General features: G+C 51.5%; 1 protein-coding gene across 6 annotated transcripts in view; it reads right to left on the bottom strand.

Annotated features, from left to right (window-relative positions):
• The window catches only part of rreb1a (ras responsive element binding protein 1a), a 54,790-nt gene that overhangs the window by 6,496 nt on the left and 33,189 nt on the right, over positions 1 to 15,105 (bottom strand). For all 6 annotated transcript variants that reach the window (XM_086305611.1, XM_086305614.1, XM_086305609.1 and 3 more), the window contains 15 exons: positions 14,484 to 14,553; positions 13,493 to 13,582; positions 12,568 to 12,731; positions 9,541 to 9,682; positions 9,310 to 9,455; positions 6,312 to 6,501; positions 5,928 to 6,221; positions 4,974 to 5,433; positions 3,234 to 4,887; positions 2,975 to 3,150; positions 2,597 to 2,788; positions 2,340 to 2,501; positions 2,084 to 2,233; positions 1,771 to 1,892; positions 739 to 1,462 (listed from right to left, as the gene is read on the bottom strand). In XM_086305611.1, the coding sequence (XP_086161737.1) occupies positions 739 to 1,462; positions 1,771 to 1,892; positions 2,084 to 2,233; positions 2,340 to 2,501; positions 2,597 to 2,788; positions 2,975 to 3,150; positions 3,234 to 4,887; positions 4,974 to 5,433; positions 5,928 to 6,221; positions 6,312 to 6,501; positions 9,310 to 9,455; positions 9,541 to 9,682; positions 12,568 to 12,731; positions 13,493 to 13,582; positions 14,484 to 14,553 (4,736 nt within the window). The remainder of the gene's footprint in view (positions 1 to 738; positions 1,463 to 1,770; positions 1,893 to 2,083; positions 2,234 to 2,339; positions 2,502 to 2,596; positions 2,789 to 2,974; positions 3,151 to 3,233; positions 4,888 to 4,973; positions 5,434 to 5,927; positions 6,222 to 6,311; positions 6,502 to 9,309; positions 9,456 to 9,540; positions 9,683 to 12,567; positions 12,732 to 13,492; positions 13,583 to 14,483; positions 14,554 to 15,105) is intronic.

Below are 15,105 nucleotides of genomic sequence, written 5' to 3'. Positions count from 1 at the left end.
CCTCAGGTGTGTCGTACCTGTGTGTGACCTCAGGTGTGTGACCTCAGGTGTGTCGTACCTGTGTGTGACCTCAGGTGTGTGACCTCAGGTGTGTGACCTCAGGTGTGTCGTACCTGCGTGTGACCTCAGGTGTGTCGTACCTGTGTGTGACCTCAGGTGTGTGACCTCAGGTGTGTCGTACCTGCGTGTGACCTCAGGTGTGTCGTACCTGCGTGTGACCTCAGGTGTGTCATACCTGTGTGTGACCTCAGGTGTGTGACCTCAGGTGTGTCGTACCTGTGTGTGACCTCAGGTGTGTGACCTCAGGTGTGTCGTACCTGTGTGTGACCTCAGGTGTGTGACCTCAGGTGTGTCGTACCTGTGTGTGACCTCAGGTGTGTGACCTCAGGTGTGTTGTACCTGCGTGTGACCTCAGGTGTGTTGTACCTGCGTGTGACCTCAGGTGTGTCGTACCTGCGTGTGACCTCAGGTGTGTCGTACCTGTGTGTGACCTCAGGTGTGTTGTACCTGTGTGTGACCTCAGGTGTGTTGTACCTGCGTGTGACCTCAGGTGTGTCGTACCTGCGTGTGACCTCAGGTGTGTCGTACCTGTGTGTGACCTCAGGTGTGTTGTACCTGTGTGTGACCTCAGGTGTGTGACCTCAGGTGTGTCGTACCTGTGTGTGACCTCAGGTGTGTGACCTCAGGTGTGTCGTACCTGTGTGTGACCTCAGGTGTGTGACCTCAGGTGTGTCGTACCTGTGTGTGACCTCATGTGCCGGGTCAGGTCCTGCAGAGACCAGAACCTCTTGGAGCACACGTTGCAGATCTTCTTCCTCTTGTCCACGCGTCCTCCGGATGACTCGCCGCCCTCCAGGCTCTTTGGTTCTGATGCCTCTTCGTCGCTCCTCTCCTCCTTCTCCTTCTCCTCTTCCTCCGACTCGCCACTGTCGCCTCCTTCACTGTCGCCTCCCTTTGCTCCTTCCTCTGTCTCCATCTCTGTCTCCTTCTCCTCATCGCCGGGTTTGCTCTCCGGCGCCGCCTCTTCCTCCTCCTCCTTTGCCGGAGTGGCTTCCTCCGCTGTTGGTAGAGGTGGAGTCGGCGTATCCTCTGAGAGGTGTGCCCTCTCGTGGCGAGCGAGCGTGGTGGCGTAGCGGAAACTCTTCTTGCACACTCGGCAGACATGTTTGTAGTCCGGCTGCTGTTTTGCAGCGAGGCTGTAGGACGAGGAAGACGAGGAGGAAGCGGGCGTGTCCTTCTCCTCTTCTGGGCTCTCGGGCGCTACTTGGGGAGTGGAGGTAGCGGGTCCACATGAAGATGAAGATGAAGATGAAGAGGAGGAGGAGCAGGAGGGCTGAGAGGACTGCTCCTCCTGGGCGGAGCCTGAAGATGACGTGTTGAGTTTGAAGTCGATGAGCTTCTTGCCAAAGTTCAGGTCCAGACTCTTGTTGCTGTGGCAGTCGTCATCGTCGGTGCTCTCCACCTGGAGGAGGGTTTTAACATTTATGACATCATCACATGACATGTGAGGCGTCTTTTTTTTTTTTTATTGACCTTTTTTGAAAAGAACAGGCTGCTGAAGGTGCTGCAGCACCCTCTGGTGGACGGTTGAAGGTTTGAATGACCACAAAAACAAAATTAAATATAGCGTCGATCTTACATCCTGTGAGCCGAATGTGTGTGTAATCTGCAGTTTACGTATATTTTACTCCATAATTTTGCTTTACAGAGAAATACTGTTTGTATCTCAGTGCTGGGCTTTTTAAAGACCTGTTCCCACAGCTATGTTACCTTGCTGCTGTTTGGAGGCTGTTTGCCCTGTGCTGCTCGGGTCTCCTGCGCCCCCTGCTGGTCCGGCTGCTGTGTGGTTTCCGTCTCCTGCTGCTCGGCAGGTCCGGGAGTCGGGCTGAAACCTGCAGCACAAAAACAGCTTCAGGCGATGATTTAAAGGGTGCCTAACATCTTCAGACATCAGCAGACTCCAGGAACAGGGCAGTTCTGCAGTTTGACTCTGGCACTAAGGTGAAGCCCTGGATTACTTCAGCTCCACTTCCTGCCACATGACACCAAATCTTTCCTTCACGACTCGTTATTAAAATGTTACCTTGGCTTGGTTTGTGAGTGGGGCTTTCATGGTTGCCTTCACAGTGGGTGGTGCTATCAGAGGTGGGGGCGGGGCCTGAGTCTGTAGATGAAGCGGTATTGCTGAGGTTTTGTGCTTCTGGTGCCATCTGCTCCGTCTCTGATTGGCTCTCTGTGGGAGACAGTCAACAATCAGTGCTCTGAACTCATCTTGTGTTGGTTGCCGCGGGAGACACGTCTGTGGATGTAACGGTGATAAAAACTGGTTGTTCTCTGACCGGCGCTCTCATGGGAGCCTTCGTCGCCGCCTTTCTTCACGAGGGCGCCGTTGCGTCGCAGCGTCCTGTGGGTCACGCCGTGCTTCCTCAGCAGGTGGCGCTCACAGTTGGATTTGGTGGAGAAGAAGGCGTCGCAGCGCGGACACGGGAATGGCTTCTGACCTGGGTGAAGACCAAACGAGAACCAGGTTTCCATGGAGTCAGGCACTGGGGCGGTGCTCAACACCAGTTTCGTGTGTGTGTGTCGTGGTCATTACCAGTGTGTGTCAGCATGTGTCTCTGCAGCGAGCTCGCCCACGGGAACACTCGGGGGCAGAAGGGGCAGGTCAGCTTCTGGACAGAGTTGGAGTAAGCGTTCTTCTTTCCTTTGGGCTGATTCACTGCCGCCGGCTTCGCCTCCTCCTTAGCTCCGCCCTCCTTCTCCTCCCCTCCTGTTGCTTTGTCACCATCTGCTCACAGAAAGAGTTTGAATTAAATCAAGAGAAAAATTCAACCTGCTAACAGATACGTTTATTATCGATGACTAAAACAAATGAACATTTAAATATTTTTATTTGGGTTCATTTGTAGTTTTTATTTTTTTGACTGTAAGTTTTGGTTGCAGGAGTTTCCTGGACACAGTTTCCTGCCCCCACCTCTCTTTCCTGCCAGGTCAGCAGCGCCTGTCTGCAGGTAGTTGCTGAACTTGTTGGCGTCTGTGTTGGCGAGCATCTTTTCCACGCTGGCAAACTCGCCGCTCGACTCCAGGTCGATGCCGCCGACGGCCTTCTCCTTCAGGCCGAGGCCGGCTGCCTTCTTCCTGGGCCTCCTCCTGTTGGAGAGAAGGTGGAGTCAGCGGGAGCGCTGAACATAGCAGCAATGTGAATAAAGTTATTTGAAATGGCGCCCACAAACCTGGAGGGTCCGTCGGAGGCGTCGTCGCTCTGTCCCTCCAGGCCGGCCGAGGCTGCGGGGGCGTCTGTGGCGGAATCGGCCTGAGAGGAAGCGACGCCGGCAGCGTCGCGCTTCAGCAGGTCTGGGGCGGCGGACACAGAGCTGATGATCTGAGCGATGGAGGCCAGCGGCGGCAGCTCTTTGAGGGTGCCGGAGGGTGAAGAGGTGGCGGGTTTGGGGAGCAGTGGTTTGAGGCGCTGGGCTCGCGCCGCGTTGGGGAGAGAGGCGGGGGAGGAAGTGGAGCCCGGGGGCAGCTGGTAGCAGCCGAGCTGGGGGTGGGGGTGAAGCGGGGAGGGGCCGCTCGCCATCTTCTCGTCCTTGGACAAAGCCTGCTGCTGCTGCTGCTCGACGATGCTGCTGCCGCTCTGCTCCGTCTTTATCTCCCTCAGCTCGCCGCCGCTCGCCGCCTCCCTTCGCTGTCTCTTGCTGGGGATGGACAGGTCGATAGGCTGGTCCAGGTCGGCGCAGTCGAAGGGGGGGGCGACGCTCTCCAGTTTGACCCCAGGTGACCCCGTCTGGCTGCCAGCGCCAGCGCCGCGGCCCTTGGCGGAGAAGTCGAGCGGCTGGTCCAGTTCTGCAGGATACGTGACGTTCGCCAGTTCCTCCACCTTCACGACCGGGATCGGAGGCTGGCTGATGCCGTTCAGCGCCAACGGTGTGGTGCGGGCAGTGGCGAGGGCGGTGGCGGGCAGCAGGGTGGCGATGTGCTCCTCGATCTCGCGCTCTTGCACCTCAGGGTGCTGCTTCAGCAGGTGGTGGATGCAGTTGCGTTTGGCTAGGAAGGCAGCGCCGCAACGTCGGCACTCGAACGGTTTCCTCTGGCAGCCGTTGTGCGTGCGCAGGTGGATCTGCAGCGCCCGGTACGTTTTCAGGTCCTCGCCGCAGAACCGGCACAAGGTCTCGGCTCCGGTGCAGCCCGTCTCTGCGTCCTGGGTGGAGGTGGTGCCTGTAGTGGTGATGGCGGCTGCGATGTTCGCCGTGGTTGTCGAGGTGACGTACTTGATGTTTTTCTCGATGTCCTTCCTCGAGGTCTTGGCGTGCTTCTTCCTGAGGTGGCGCTCGCAGTTGGCCTTGACAGTGAACGGATAATGGCAGACGCGGCAGACGTAGGGGCGCTCTCCGCTGTGCGTGCGCAGGTGACGGATGAGCGTGGCTTTATCAGGAGCTACATAGTCGCAGATGTTGCACTGGTGGGGCAGGATGCCGAGGTGGAAGCGCATGTGTGCCTGCAGCACGCCGGAGAAAGTGAACACCTGGTCGCAGAAACGGCACGGGAACGAGCCCGAGTTGTTGCCGCCTTTGGTTCCTGGCTTTCTTCCGCTAAGTCCCACCTCCTCGTGTACAGCTGTAGTAGCAGCAGGCGGCGAGTCAGACAGGGGGGTGTGGGCCTCATTCATGCACTCCGCGTCCATCTGCCCGCCGTTCCCGGCTGAGGACGAGGAGGGCGTTTTGAAGAGCGAAGGCGTGGGAGGTGGCAGGCTGGGGCTGATGCAGCCCAGTGAGGCCTGCTGGGAGCTCTGCAGCGGCGGAGGAGTCGTCGTTGTGAGGCTGGAGCGAGGGCTGATGGGAGGTTTGGGTTTCAGTGGCGGCATCGCCTTCTGACCCTGAACTTGACCTGCAGGAGGAGAAACAGTCGGTGAGCGTCGGGATAAATCTACTTTCAGAGGCTTGAGTAATAAACCGGCTCCAGCCAGCACCCACCGTTAGCACCGCTGAATCCTGGAGCTTTGGCCAGAGGTGGGAGTCCTATCTGATTTGGTGTGGTAGTCGCCACTTTCAGGATCTGCTGGATATCTGCCAGCTCCATAATCCCAGTACCGCCTGCCTCTCCGGGCTTGACGCCTGACGAAGCGGCGCTGGCTGCGGTTGCGGTCCCGTCGGGTTGCAGGAGGAAGCCGGTGGGGAAGGGCTGCAGGGACAGCAGGCTGAAGGCGTCTCTCTGGGAGAGGCCCTGCAAGGCCGAACCCGGGGCCTCCAGCAGGGGGATGCTGAGGGCCGTCAGACCGCTCACGCTGAGCCCCAGAGTCAATCCCAGACCTCCAGACAGGTAGCCTGAAGCCGGCTCCTGGGGGAGGCTGGAGGACGGAGGCTCCACGTGTATCACCTTGATGCTGTCCAGGTGGGCCTGATGGATCTCGTCATCCGTGGGACCAGCGTTCACCTGAGGGACACAGAGAGGAAACATGTGCTGGGTTAAAAGATCACACGCACACTTTTTTAAAAATCAGTCTTTTAAAGACCGCAGAACAAAAAAACAAAAACTTCTTTGTAAAAACATTTGTACTAGTTGGGTTAACATTCGTAAAGTTGACGCACAAGTTCAGCCAGGAAGTCATGGCCCTGCTTTCCCATGCTATTAATCTCAACGCTGACATCATCACTCTCGTCCAATCCTCTTCTCCCATCAGCCTCTGCTTGGCGTGGTTCTGCTCTCTGTTTTTCTCCCTTTAAGACTCTTTTGTGGGACCCACCTCATCCAGAGCTCTATTCAAGCCACCGCCAGCATTTGGACTCCTGTTCTAAATCCCATCACATCCTGTCACCAATCCTGATCTGTCTGCATTTTGTTCTTTGGCACTGAAGTATGCTTATTTCAGTTTGTGCTTTTAATTTGAAAGGTCCACGTGTGTGCCATGTTTTTACTTCCAAACATACCTTAGAAACGTGCTGAAGACCCAGCCCTTCCAGGAAGTTGGACTGCTCTGCAGGCAGGGCTTCTTGGTCTGCGTCCTGCTGGTCGTTCTCAACCTCGTTCTCTGCAGAACCTTCTCCTTCCTCCTTCGCCTTCTCTGCGGTATCCTCCGCGCTGGTGGTGGCGCGTTTGTCGGGGTGAGAGTTGGTTTTATGGAGGTCCAGGGCTGAGCGAAGGGGGAACGCCTTGTCGCAGGACTCACAGACGAACCGGTGGAACTTACTGATGCATCGTCTGAGATTCGTCTCACACCAGACCTGGACGGGAAGAAAAACGGCGTTAAAACTCTGAATCCCGACATTTCGATCCAGGAAGCGATCCACGGGAACACATTGACGGATGAACACCTGTGCAATGTGAGGAAACTTCTTGCAGGAGAAGTCAATGAAGGCCAAGTCATTGAAGCCGGTGGGGATAGAGGGGTTGCTCTGGATGAAAGGGCGGCCGCTGGGGTCCTGGGGGAGGAGCTTATGAACCCCCGCATTGTGACGCAGCAAACCACGGTGGGTTCGGAAAGAAAGGCAGCAGAGATCACACCTGCAAACACAAACACAGAAGAAAATGCTGCCTGAATGTGAGGCAATAATTCAAGACAGACTTGAATCAGAAAAAACGTCAAATAATCCAAAATATTTGGTCACTGAAAAACAAGAAAGCTCCTCCCACACATGTTAGCAGGAATCTGGTTTTTCTCTGTGAACTTCAAACAATCATCAGATTGACTAACGACTGGAAATATCCTGTTAGTCATCCGCTCGGAGGGTTTAAATAGTGAGTTTGTTTGTTTTAAGAAGATGGAGAGGAGAAGTCCTCGATGTTTGCCCAGAAGAAGGAAAAAATGTTTTCATTGTCCTTCATTTTTGCATTTTGAAAAACCTCTGAACTCCCGCCACCAGGAGGCGACATCTCTCCTTTTTGTTTGTGGGGACCAGCAGGCTGACAAAGAGGAGGTGATGACATCATTTCGTGCCTTCCTGACTCTTGTTTTTCCAGTTTGAAGGCGCTCACTCACGAAGCTCGTGCTAAAGTTTGTGTGAAACTTTGAAGCCAGCAGAGAGGATGTGATCTTTGAGCTGATTCGTGCTCGTCCGTCACCTTTTCACGGAGGACTACAGACACAGCTTGATACGTGGAAATCACACCGCTGGTTATTCAGCAGGTTAAAGACACACACGTGCAGGAAGACAAGTGTGTGTGTGTGTGTGTGTGTGTGTGTGTGTGTGTGTGTGTGTGTGTGTGTGTGTGTGTGTGTGTGATAACCCGGTGTTGGTCCGGCTCTCGTTAAGCGCTGAGAGAACAGCTGCCCAGTGTCTGCCGCAGTCACACACTCTTATCACATCGTGTGTGTGTGTGTGTGTGTGTGTGTGTGTGTGTGTGTGTGTGTGTGTGTGTGTGTGTGTGTGTGTGTAATCCCCTCAGTTACGCTGTCAGAGGATGGTGGGGGTCTGCACCATATGTGGAGCAGCACTTGTTGAACTCCATCAGTCAGACCTGCACCTCCGCCCTCATCCATCCGAGCGTCTGTGTAACAATCAGCCCACTGGTGAAACATCGATCACTGTGCTGCTGACTGTCATCGTTTTAGTTTTAAGCAAAACAACTCCAGTGTTTCCTGACCCTTCAAAGTAATCACGTAAAAAGTCTTTAGAGGTCTTTATGTTTTTATTACATGAAAACATTGCAGTGCTGAGGTGACGGCGTTCAACAAGCACGAATCATGTTTACGAACTACAGACTGCGTCTCGCTTCGTGTTGTGACAAACCTTTTTTAGAAACTTTAGATGGTTAGTCGTTTCTTCATCGATCGATCGAACAAAGAGACCAAAACCATGGCCTGAAACAGGAAGCTGGAGCAACACGGTGCCTCCTGTGTCTGCGCTTGTGCCTCTACAAGCTCACTTTCATCTGATTGGTCAGCTTGAGGAAGCCTGCTGAGGGGCAGCTGCCACTGCTCGCGTGCTGTGTGAGCATGCCTGAGACGAGGCTGAGAGCGGCCTGAGCGTTCGACCTGACAGCAGTGACTCCCAAATCGAGGGGTGCAGACCCCCAAGTGGGCGGCGGCACTACTGCAGCTACAAACTGATGTTAAACTAATACAGACAAACCGTGTTGTTACTCCTGAACATGATGCAGGAGGCCACGCCTTTGTCACAGACACAGTCTGTAATCACCGACCTGCAGCCGAGGCGGTGATGTGACGGCTGCTCGTCGTCTCGGAGGTTTCACATTCCCTCACGCACTTCAACACCTAAACACCACCTTTTTGTCTTCGTCTGGTTTTAATGTGACCGAACATCCACCCATCATCCTGGGTGAGGTGAATTACGCTCCATCCTCCTCCATCCCTGCAGGGTACTCGATCCTCTTACCGGCTGATTAGGGAGGATTTACAGCTAAATATTCTCCTTCCTCCATAACAAGCTCAGCGCTGCCCGCTCGCCTCCTCCTCTCCCTCATCACAAACATTCTGTGCTTCCTTTCTTATTTCCTTACAGCTCTCCATCCTTCCTTTAACCTTTCTTTCTGTCTCATATCCATCCTCCTTTCCTTCTCTGCTCCTTTCTTTCCTTTCCTTCCTTTATTCTTCTTTTTCTTCTCTTCATGTCCTGCTTTTATATTTCTTTGTATCCTTCCTTCTCTTTTCCTTGTCTCCTTTCCTACCTATCTGTCTGTCCATCCTTACGTCCTGTTCTTTCTTCCTCTTTTGAACTTTATTAGTATTTTATAGTTTTCCCCATTTCCTACTTCAGTTCTGCCTTTTCCCATAGTTCCTCATCAGCTTTCCTTCCTTCCTTCACTGCGTCCTTCCCTGTCTTTTAGTGCCACTCTTGGATGTTTCTTCTTCTTTACTTTGCTTTTCATCCTTTTTTCATCTCTTTCTTGTCTCCTCGTGTCCTTCACCTTGCTTTATTTCTTTACATTGATTCCTAATTTTCTCTTTCTTCTTTTCCTCCATGTTAAACTTTGTCGCTGTTGTGTTGCCATAGTGACAGATGTTCCTGGTACATCCTCCTTTTTCACTTCTCTCTCTCTTTTCCCCAGTGTTTCTCTGCCTCCCTCGTCCCCTCTCCCAGCCGACCATCGTCCAGATTCATGAACAAACTCTTAATTTGAAAGGTCGGATAAGTACAGAGTGTCTGAGAGTAAAGTTAAAAAGTAACCAAGTAAATGTACTCGATGAAAGGAAATGAGGATAGGACAAAAGGGGAGGAATCAAGGAGAGAAGCCAGAAGGGCAAAACCATTTTAAAAGAGGAGACAAGAAAAGGAAGTAGGAAGAGAGGGGAAGGAGAGGAAACGAGCAGAGGAAAGGTGAAGAAGAAAGATGGAGGGGTTAAGGCGGTACCTGAGGGCGGTGTCAGGGTGGGTGTCCATGTGCGCGTCCAGATCCAGTCTGGAGCTGCAGGTTTTGAAGCAAATGGGACAGGGCAGAAGCTCCTCCTCCGAGCCGCGGCCCGCCACTGCCTCGTCTGCCGTCGCGTCCTCCGCCACCTCGACACACAACAACTTGTTATCTCCCTTAACCGAACAAACCCCACCCCTTCCTGATGGCCGACGCTCCCGTTGGTGTTTTTACCTTCTTGTGGGGCGGCTCCTCTCCGTTCTCCTCCTCGAGGCCCTGCCTCCTCTTCACGGATGGACGGCGGCGTTTGGTGGGAGAGGGGGGGCTGATGGGGAGCAGGCCGCTGGCTGGGTCCTTCTCGTGAATCTTCATGTGTCTGAAACAAGAAACGAAGGTAGGTGGCGTTTACCTGCATGCCATCAAAAGACCTGCGGAGTCATCGTTAATTTAACGAGGAACGCCGGGAATTCTGGGAAAGCCTGACGAGAGCTGATACCAGTCAGTGGTCTGGGAGTGTGTGGGGATACAGGAGGGGGCGGAGCTACAGCAGCCAGCGAGACAGTGCGTGAAAGTGTGCGTGCGTTTGTAAAGGTCATCAAGGTCACAAGATACAGCAGTGAAGAGGTAAGGAGGAGAGGAAAGGAAATGTGAGCAGGAAAGGAAGTAAGGACAGATGAGAGGAAATAAGGAAAAGAAAATAAAGCAGAAAAAAAAGGAAGAAACAGCAGAAAAAATCTTTAGGAAGGAAAGGAGACGAAAGGAGGTGACATCAGGAGGAGACGAGGAGGTGCTGTGAGGTAATGAGTGTTTAGGACACACAGGCAGGTGTGGGGCTGAGGAGCCCGCATCTATAAATAGGTGTCAGGCAGCGAGCTGGACGCCCATAAGAGGTCCTCACACTCAGTCAGCAGATCTGAGAGCAGCTGACAGGAAGCTGCTCATTAACCTATCAGAGGAGAGGAGAGAGGAGGCGGCCAACCAGAGAGCAAAGTCTGCTCAAACCGCACTGTGGCCCTGCAGCCGGCCAATCAGAGCGCAGGAAACCTGCCCAGTCAGCTGACACACAATCCTTATCACCCAGTGTGTGTGTGTGTGTGTGTGTGTGTGTGTGTGTGTGTGTGTTGCAAACAGCTGCTGAAGTCCACATATCAACACACACACCAGAAACAGAACAAGGAGAGAAGGAGAGGAAACAAGTAATGAAAGAAGCACCGGGGGAGGAGCAACGGGAGCAAACAAGGAAGGGAAGAAGAGGTGATAACAAGGAATCAAGGAGAAAAGCTAGGAAACAGAAAAGGAGATAAGGAAATGAAACAAGGAAAAAAAGGAGCAAAAACAAGAAAGAAAACAGAAACAGAGGAAACCTGAAAACGAGGAAGGAGGAAACAGGAAAGTAAATAGGAAGAGAGCAAACTCCTCCTCCTCAGGTCGTCTCCCTACAAACTGGAGTGAAGCAGCTTCAGAGACAAAATGGACTCTGTTTCCTCCTCTCTGCTCGTGTGAAGCAGGAAAATCTCTGAGAGGATGCTCCGCTCCTCCTCCTCCGCTCAGTTTGCATTGTAAATCAGCGCCTCATCCGTCTCTCCGCGCTGCTCTTTGTGCTCGCTTTCCCGGGCTCGGAGACTCGACAAACCGGCCCGTCGAGTTTCCGTAAAGGTGGATTTTGTGAGTCATAGAAAACCCCGCGTGCCTGAAGGGAGCACGTGTTTTTGTCTTCTGTTAGACTTCAGGAAACATCGAGTGTGAGCGGTGATGGAGAAACTGGAGCGACAGCTGATTCCTCTCATCGCATTAGTTCAAAACAAAAACACTCAAACAAGAACAAAGTCTGCGCCCGTAAACACTCACACATGACTGCAGTTTTATGCTACAACAAAGCTCTTTCATCCAACTGCTGCCTGTCTGCAGACACGCGCTCCTCCGCCTCAGCTCAGGCGCTTAAAGACATTTCTGCTGCTTTAAAACTCAGAGCAGCTCAAAAACAACGCGAGCACAGGCAGAGCCAGCAAAACTGAAGCAGACATGATGACACAGGGAAAAACGGCTGCGACACCCAGCAGATCTGAGAGCTTCTGTCGGCCTACAGTCATTCCTTCCTGCCCACAGCTCCTCATACCATCGCTGAGAGCGAGGACGCAGAGACAGGCCGACATCTGTCAGGCTCAAAGCAACAGGCTGAACAACAATCCTCCAGCACGCACCGCAGAGCCTCGGCTAACGGCTCAGCGCAGAGCTCCAATTACTCTTCAAAGTCCAAACAACGCGGCTCACATGGAACAAAAGTTGATTCTTTTCAAAGTAAAGTCTGTAAAAACTTACAAAAACTTACTAGGCTGCTTTAAAGGCGCAGCTTTTCAAAATAAAACGCAGTAACAGTGTTCCCATGTAAAACATGTCTAGTTATTGTTATTACAAATTATTATTACAAATCAGCTAATACATGTTCAATGCAGCGTGCCATCCCTGACTTCTCTCTTTCTTGTAAAGTTTCAAAATAAAAGCCCAATCAGGTAAAAATAGCCTCAGCTAGAGGCTAGCTAAAAATAACTCAACAAATATAAGCCTGAAGAACAGGAAGGATGCTTTGGAAAATGTGCGAATGACGATTATTATTAAAAAATAAAAAAGTATCTGAAATACTCCATTTCAAAATAAAATGCACATCGACCTTATAAATATTAGCATCTGCACTTTTACACTTCCTCTTGTAACGTCTGGTTTGGTGTTTGTTCTGATGCAGACTCTGGCTAACGAACACACACACACACACACACACACACACACACACACACACACACAGACCTACGCCCAGTCATTTATTTATCAGTGATGTCCAGCCTTCACCATCAGACCAAACAACCTAACTGTAGCCTGCGTGTGTGTGTGTGTGTGTATATTGGGGTTGGGTTGTTAAAAGTCATCTTCCAACTTCCTGTGTAACCCCCGCCCCCTCTCCCCCACACACACACACACACACACTAGGAGTTTGGTGGTGTTCTCCCATGACGGTTGGCTGGTGATCATGTTAAACTCCAACTTCCTCCCCCAGAGTTTGTATGGTGTGTGTGTGTGTGTGTGTGTGTGTGTGTGTGTGTGTGTTAAGCAGTGACACTGACATAGATTTTTTAAACTCTTAAAATGTGGGCATATATGAGGTCGATGTAATCCAGATGTTTGCCTCTGCATGTTAACTCGAATGAGGTGCTCGTCTCCGATTGGCTGGCAGGTAGCAGGACGTGTGTGTGTGTGCGCTCTGATCACCTGTGCATGTTGCCGTTGGTGGTGAAGGTCTGGCCGCAGACGTTGCATTTGTAGGGCCGCTCGCCGCTGTGGACCAGCATGTGTCTGTCGAGCGACGAGGCCGAGCTCAGGCATTTCCCGCAGATGCTGCAGGAGTGATCCGTCGCTCCGGCGTCGGCGTTGTGCTGCGGGACGTAAGGCACGCTCAGAGTTACCTCGTTTTTATGAGCGGTCACAGAGCAGACGTGTATAATGTTTGACAGTGTGGACGCGCCCCTTCAAAATAAGAGTCTCATCACACAATAGTGGTACCCCAGTAAAAAACTAAAGTCCTAAAGAATAAAATAATAATAAAACGCACATGTAGACACCGTGTGACCATTTATTTATATAGCAGCTGCTGTTTTGCGTCTGCTGAACTCACCTTCAAAATAAGAGCCTCCTGGCTGTATAGTAGCCTGATTTTCTAATGTCACTAGACATGTGTTGGATTTAAGTAGAAGTAAAATCCTGCAGTAACCTGGTAACAGACTGTTGGCAGGATATTGGCGAGGCCATCAAAGATCTTAAACATGCTATCCTTTCAAAATAAAATACACATCTAGGAATACACGGGAAGCAGACATACTTTATTCTGAAAAGTTATTATTTGGATTTTACTTATTTGGGCTTGGACACATCAGCCTGACTTTAAGGAAAAGAATGCTTTGTAATATGTTGAATTTTCAAGATAAAAGCCCCAAAAGTTACCTGTTTGAAAAGCATAATGCTATTGAGTAAAATAATGCTTTGAAATATGTTCATAACAGAGGCTGCCCTTTCAAAATAAAATTCTAATCTATACCCTGCTCATAAATCGAGCGGCAGCAGCTTTGACACACAGAAGGTTTCTCCTGAACATCTTCAGTTATTTCTTTAGCATCACGTCACAGCGGGGTGTGTTTACCTGTCTAATGTGCATGGTCAGCTGGTGCTGCGTTTGACAGTTCTTGTCACACAGTGGACAACAATAAGATGAGCTGTCGTCTTTGGTGTCCTGAAGGAAAGGAAAACAAAGATCAAAGGTCATCCAATCATGAAGCTACAAACTGTCACATGACCCGCGCAGCACTTAGACTCACACCTGACTGGTTTCTTCTTCTTCTGTTATATTTAAAACATGCTACCACAAAAACCAGGCTGAAATAACCAAATCACAGTGATCACCACAGTCAAAACATTACAGCGCGTGGGTCACATGACGGCGCCGGCTGGACCAGGCTTCACCCCGTGGAGCATGTTTGTGGCTTGACAGCTGTGTCCAGATGTGGGCTGAAGTGGCCCAAGTTTGACCCGATGACCTAATGTCAGCCGATGCCTCACATCCAGCTGCAACACCAACCGAGCGGCTGCAGAGCTGCACACACACAAATCTGTCTTTCTATCATCGTGGGGACCCGTGCTAATATAATGATTTAGGGGGACTCATGTTATCGGGATTCATTCACAGACAGACGGCCCTAAAACAAAAGGCCTTGATGACCTCTTTGAAGGTGCATCAAATTGTGAAGACCCGAGGCAGACGGCTAAATGTCCTCACAGTCAGGCCTCGTCTGCTCATCATTCTGGGAGGAAACGTTGAGAAAACAATCTCTACAAATTACTGCGCGCACACACACACACACACACACACACACACACACACACACACACACACACACACACACACACACACACACACACCCTCCACTCAGAGGCAGCGCTTTCCTTTTCCTGCTGAACCACAGGAAGTTCTGACGCGGCGTGGAATGCCAGCGAGCGTGATGGGAGAGGAGAAACAAACCACAGTGACGAGGCAGAAAAACATGAAAAGGAGGGAAGAGGAGAAGCTGCACGTCCTGCTGTGGGCAGCAAAGGCGGAGGCCGGGCCAAAGCGGCGCGGTCGAGGTGTCGCGTACCTGGTTGCGTCGTGCGTTGCGACCGGGAGGGGCTCGCATGGCTGCCGTGAGGGACTTGCTCGGTGAAGGGCTTCAAACGGAGAAGAAGACAAAACATTTCACACATAAATAAAAAGTATCAAGAGAAACAAAACAGACTCAACAGCTTCCTTTTGAAGAAGGTGTTTGGTTTGTTCCTGCTTTACAAAATGAGTCCCAGAGGAAAGAATTTGGTGAATTATGTGCAGAATCTGTTTAATAAGCAAGCGGCTTCGTTCTGTTTGGTTTCCATCCTGATGGGGTTTATTCCTCCAGAGGAGGTGGGGCTGTTGTCATGTTTCCTGCTGTGCTTCAGTGATTTTAATCCCGCCCGGAGCGTATGCGAGTAATTACACTTACAGCTGAAATGACCTCCTGTTGTTCTGTGAGCTGTCATTTAAATCCTGTTAATTTCTTTACATTTTGTCCCGTTGAAAGCAGCCGAGCTGTCTATCAGCACTTCCTGTTTGTGACGAATCTCTCAGGATTGCAGCGATGCTGAAGGAAACTTTAACAGCTGCGTTTGGCCAAATCTTATTCAATGCCGTTGACTTGTCCTGCAGACGTGTCTGGCAGCATTTCGTCCTCCACCCACAGATGTTAA

Source organism: Aulonocara sp. 'chitande type north' Nkhata Bay, linkage group LG9 (genome assembly GCF_057382095.1).
Source record: "Aulonocara sp. 'chitande type north' Nkhata Bay isolate Kocher_YH1m ecotype deep benthic linkage group LG9, A_spYH_male_GT1.1, whole genome shotgun sequence".
Lineage (NCBI taxonomy): Eukaryota > Metazoa > Chordata > Actinopteri > Cichliformes > Cichlidae > Aulonocara > Aulonocara sp. 'chitande type north' Nkhata Bay.
This window is presented reverse-complemented; position numbering and strand designations above follow the sequence as displayed.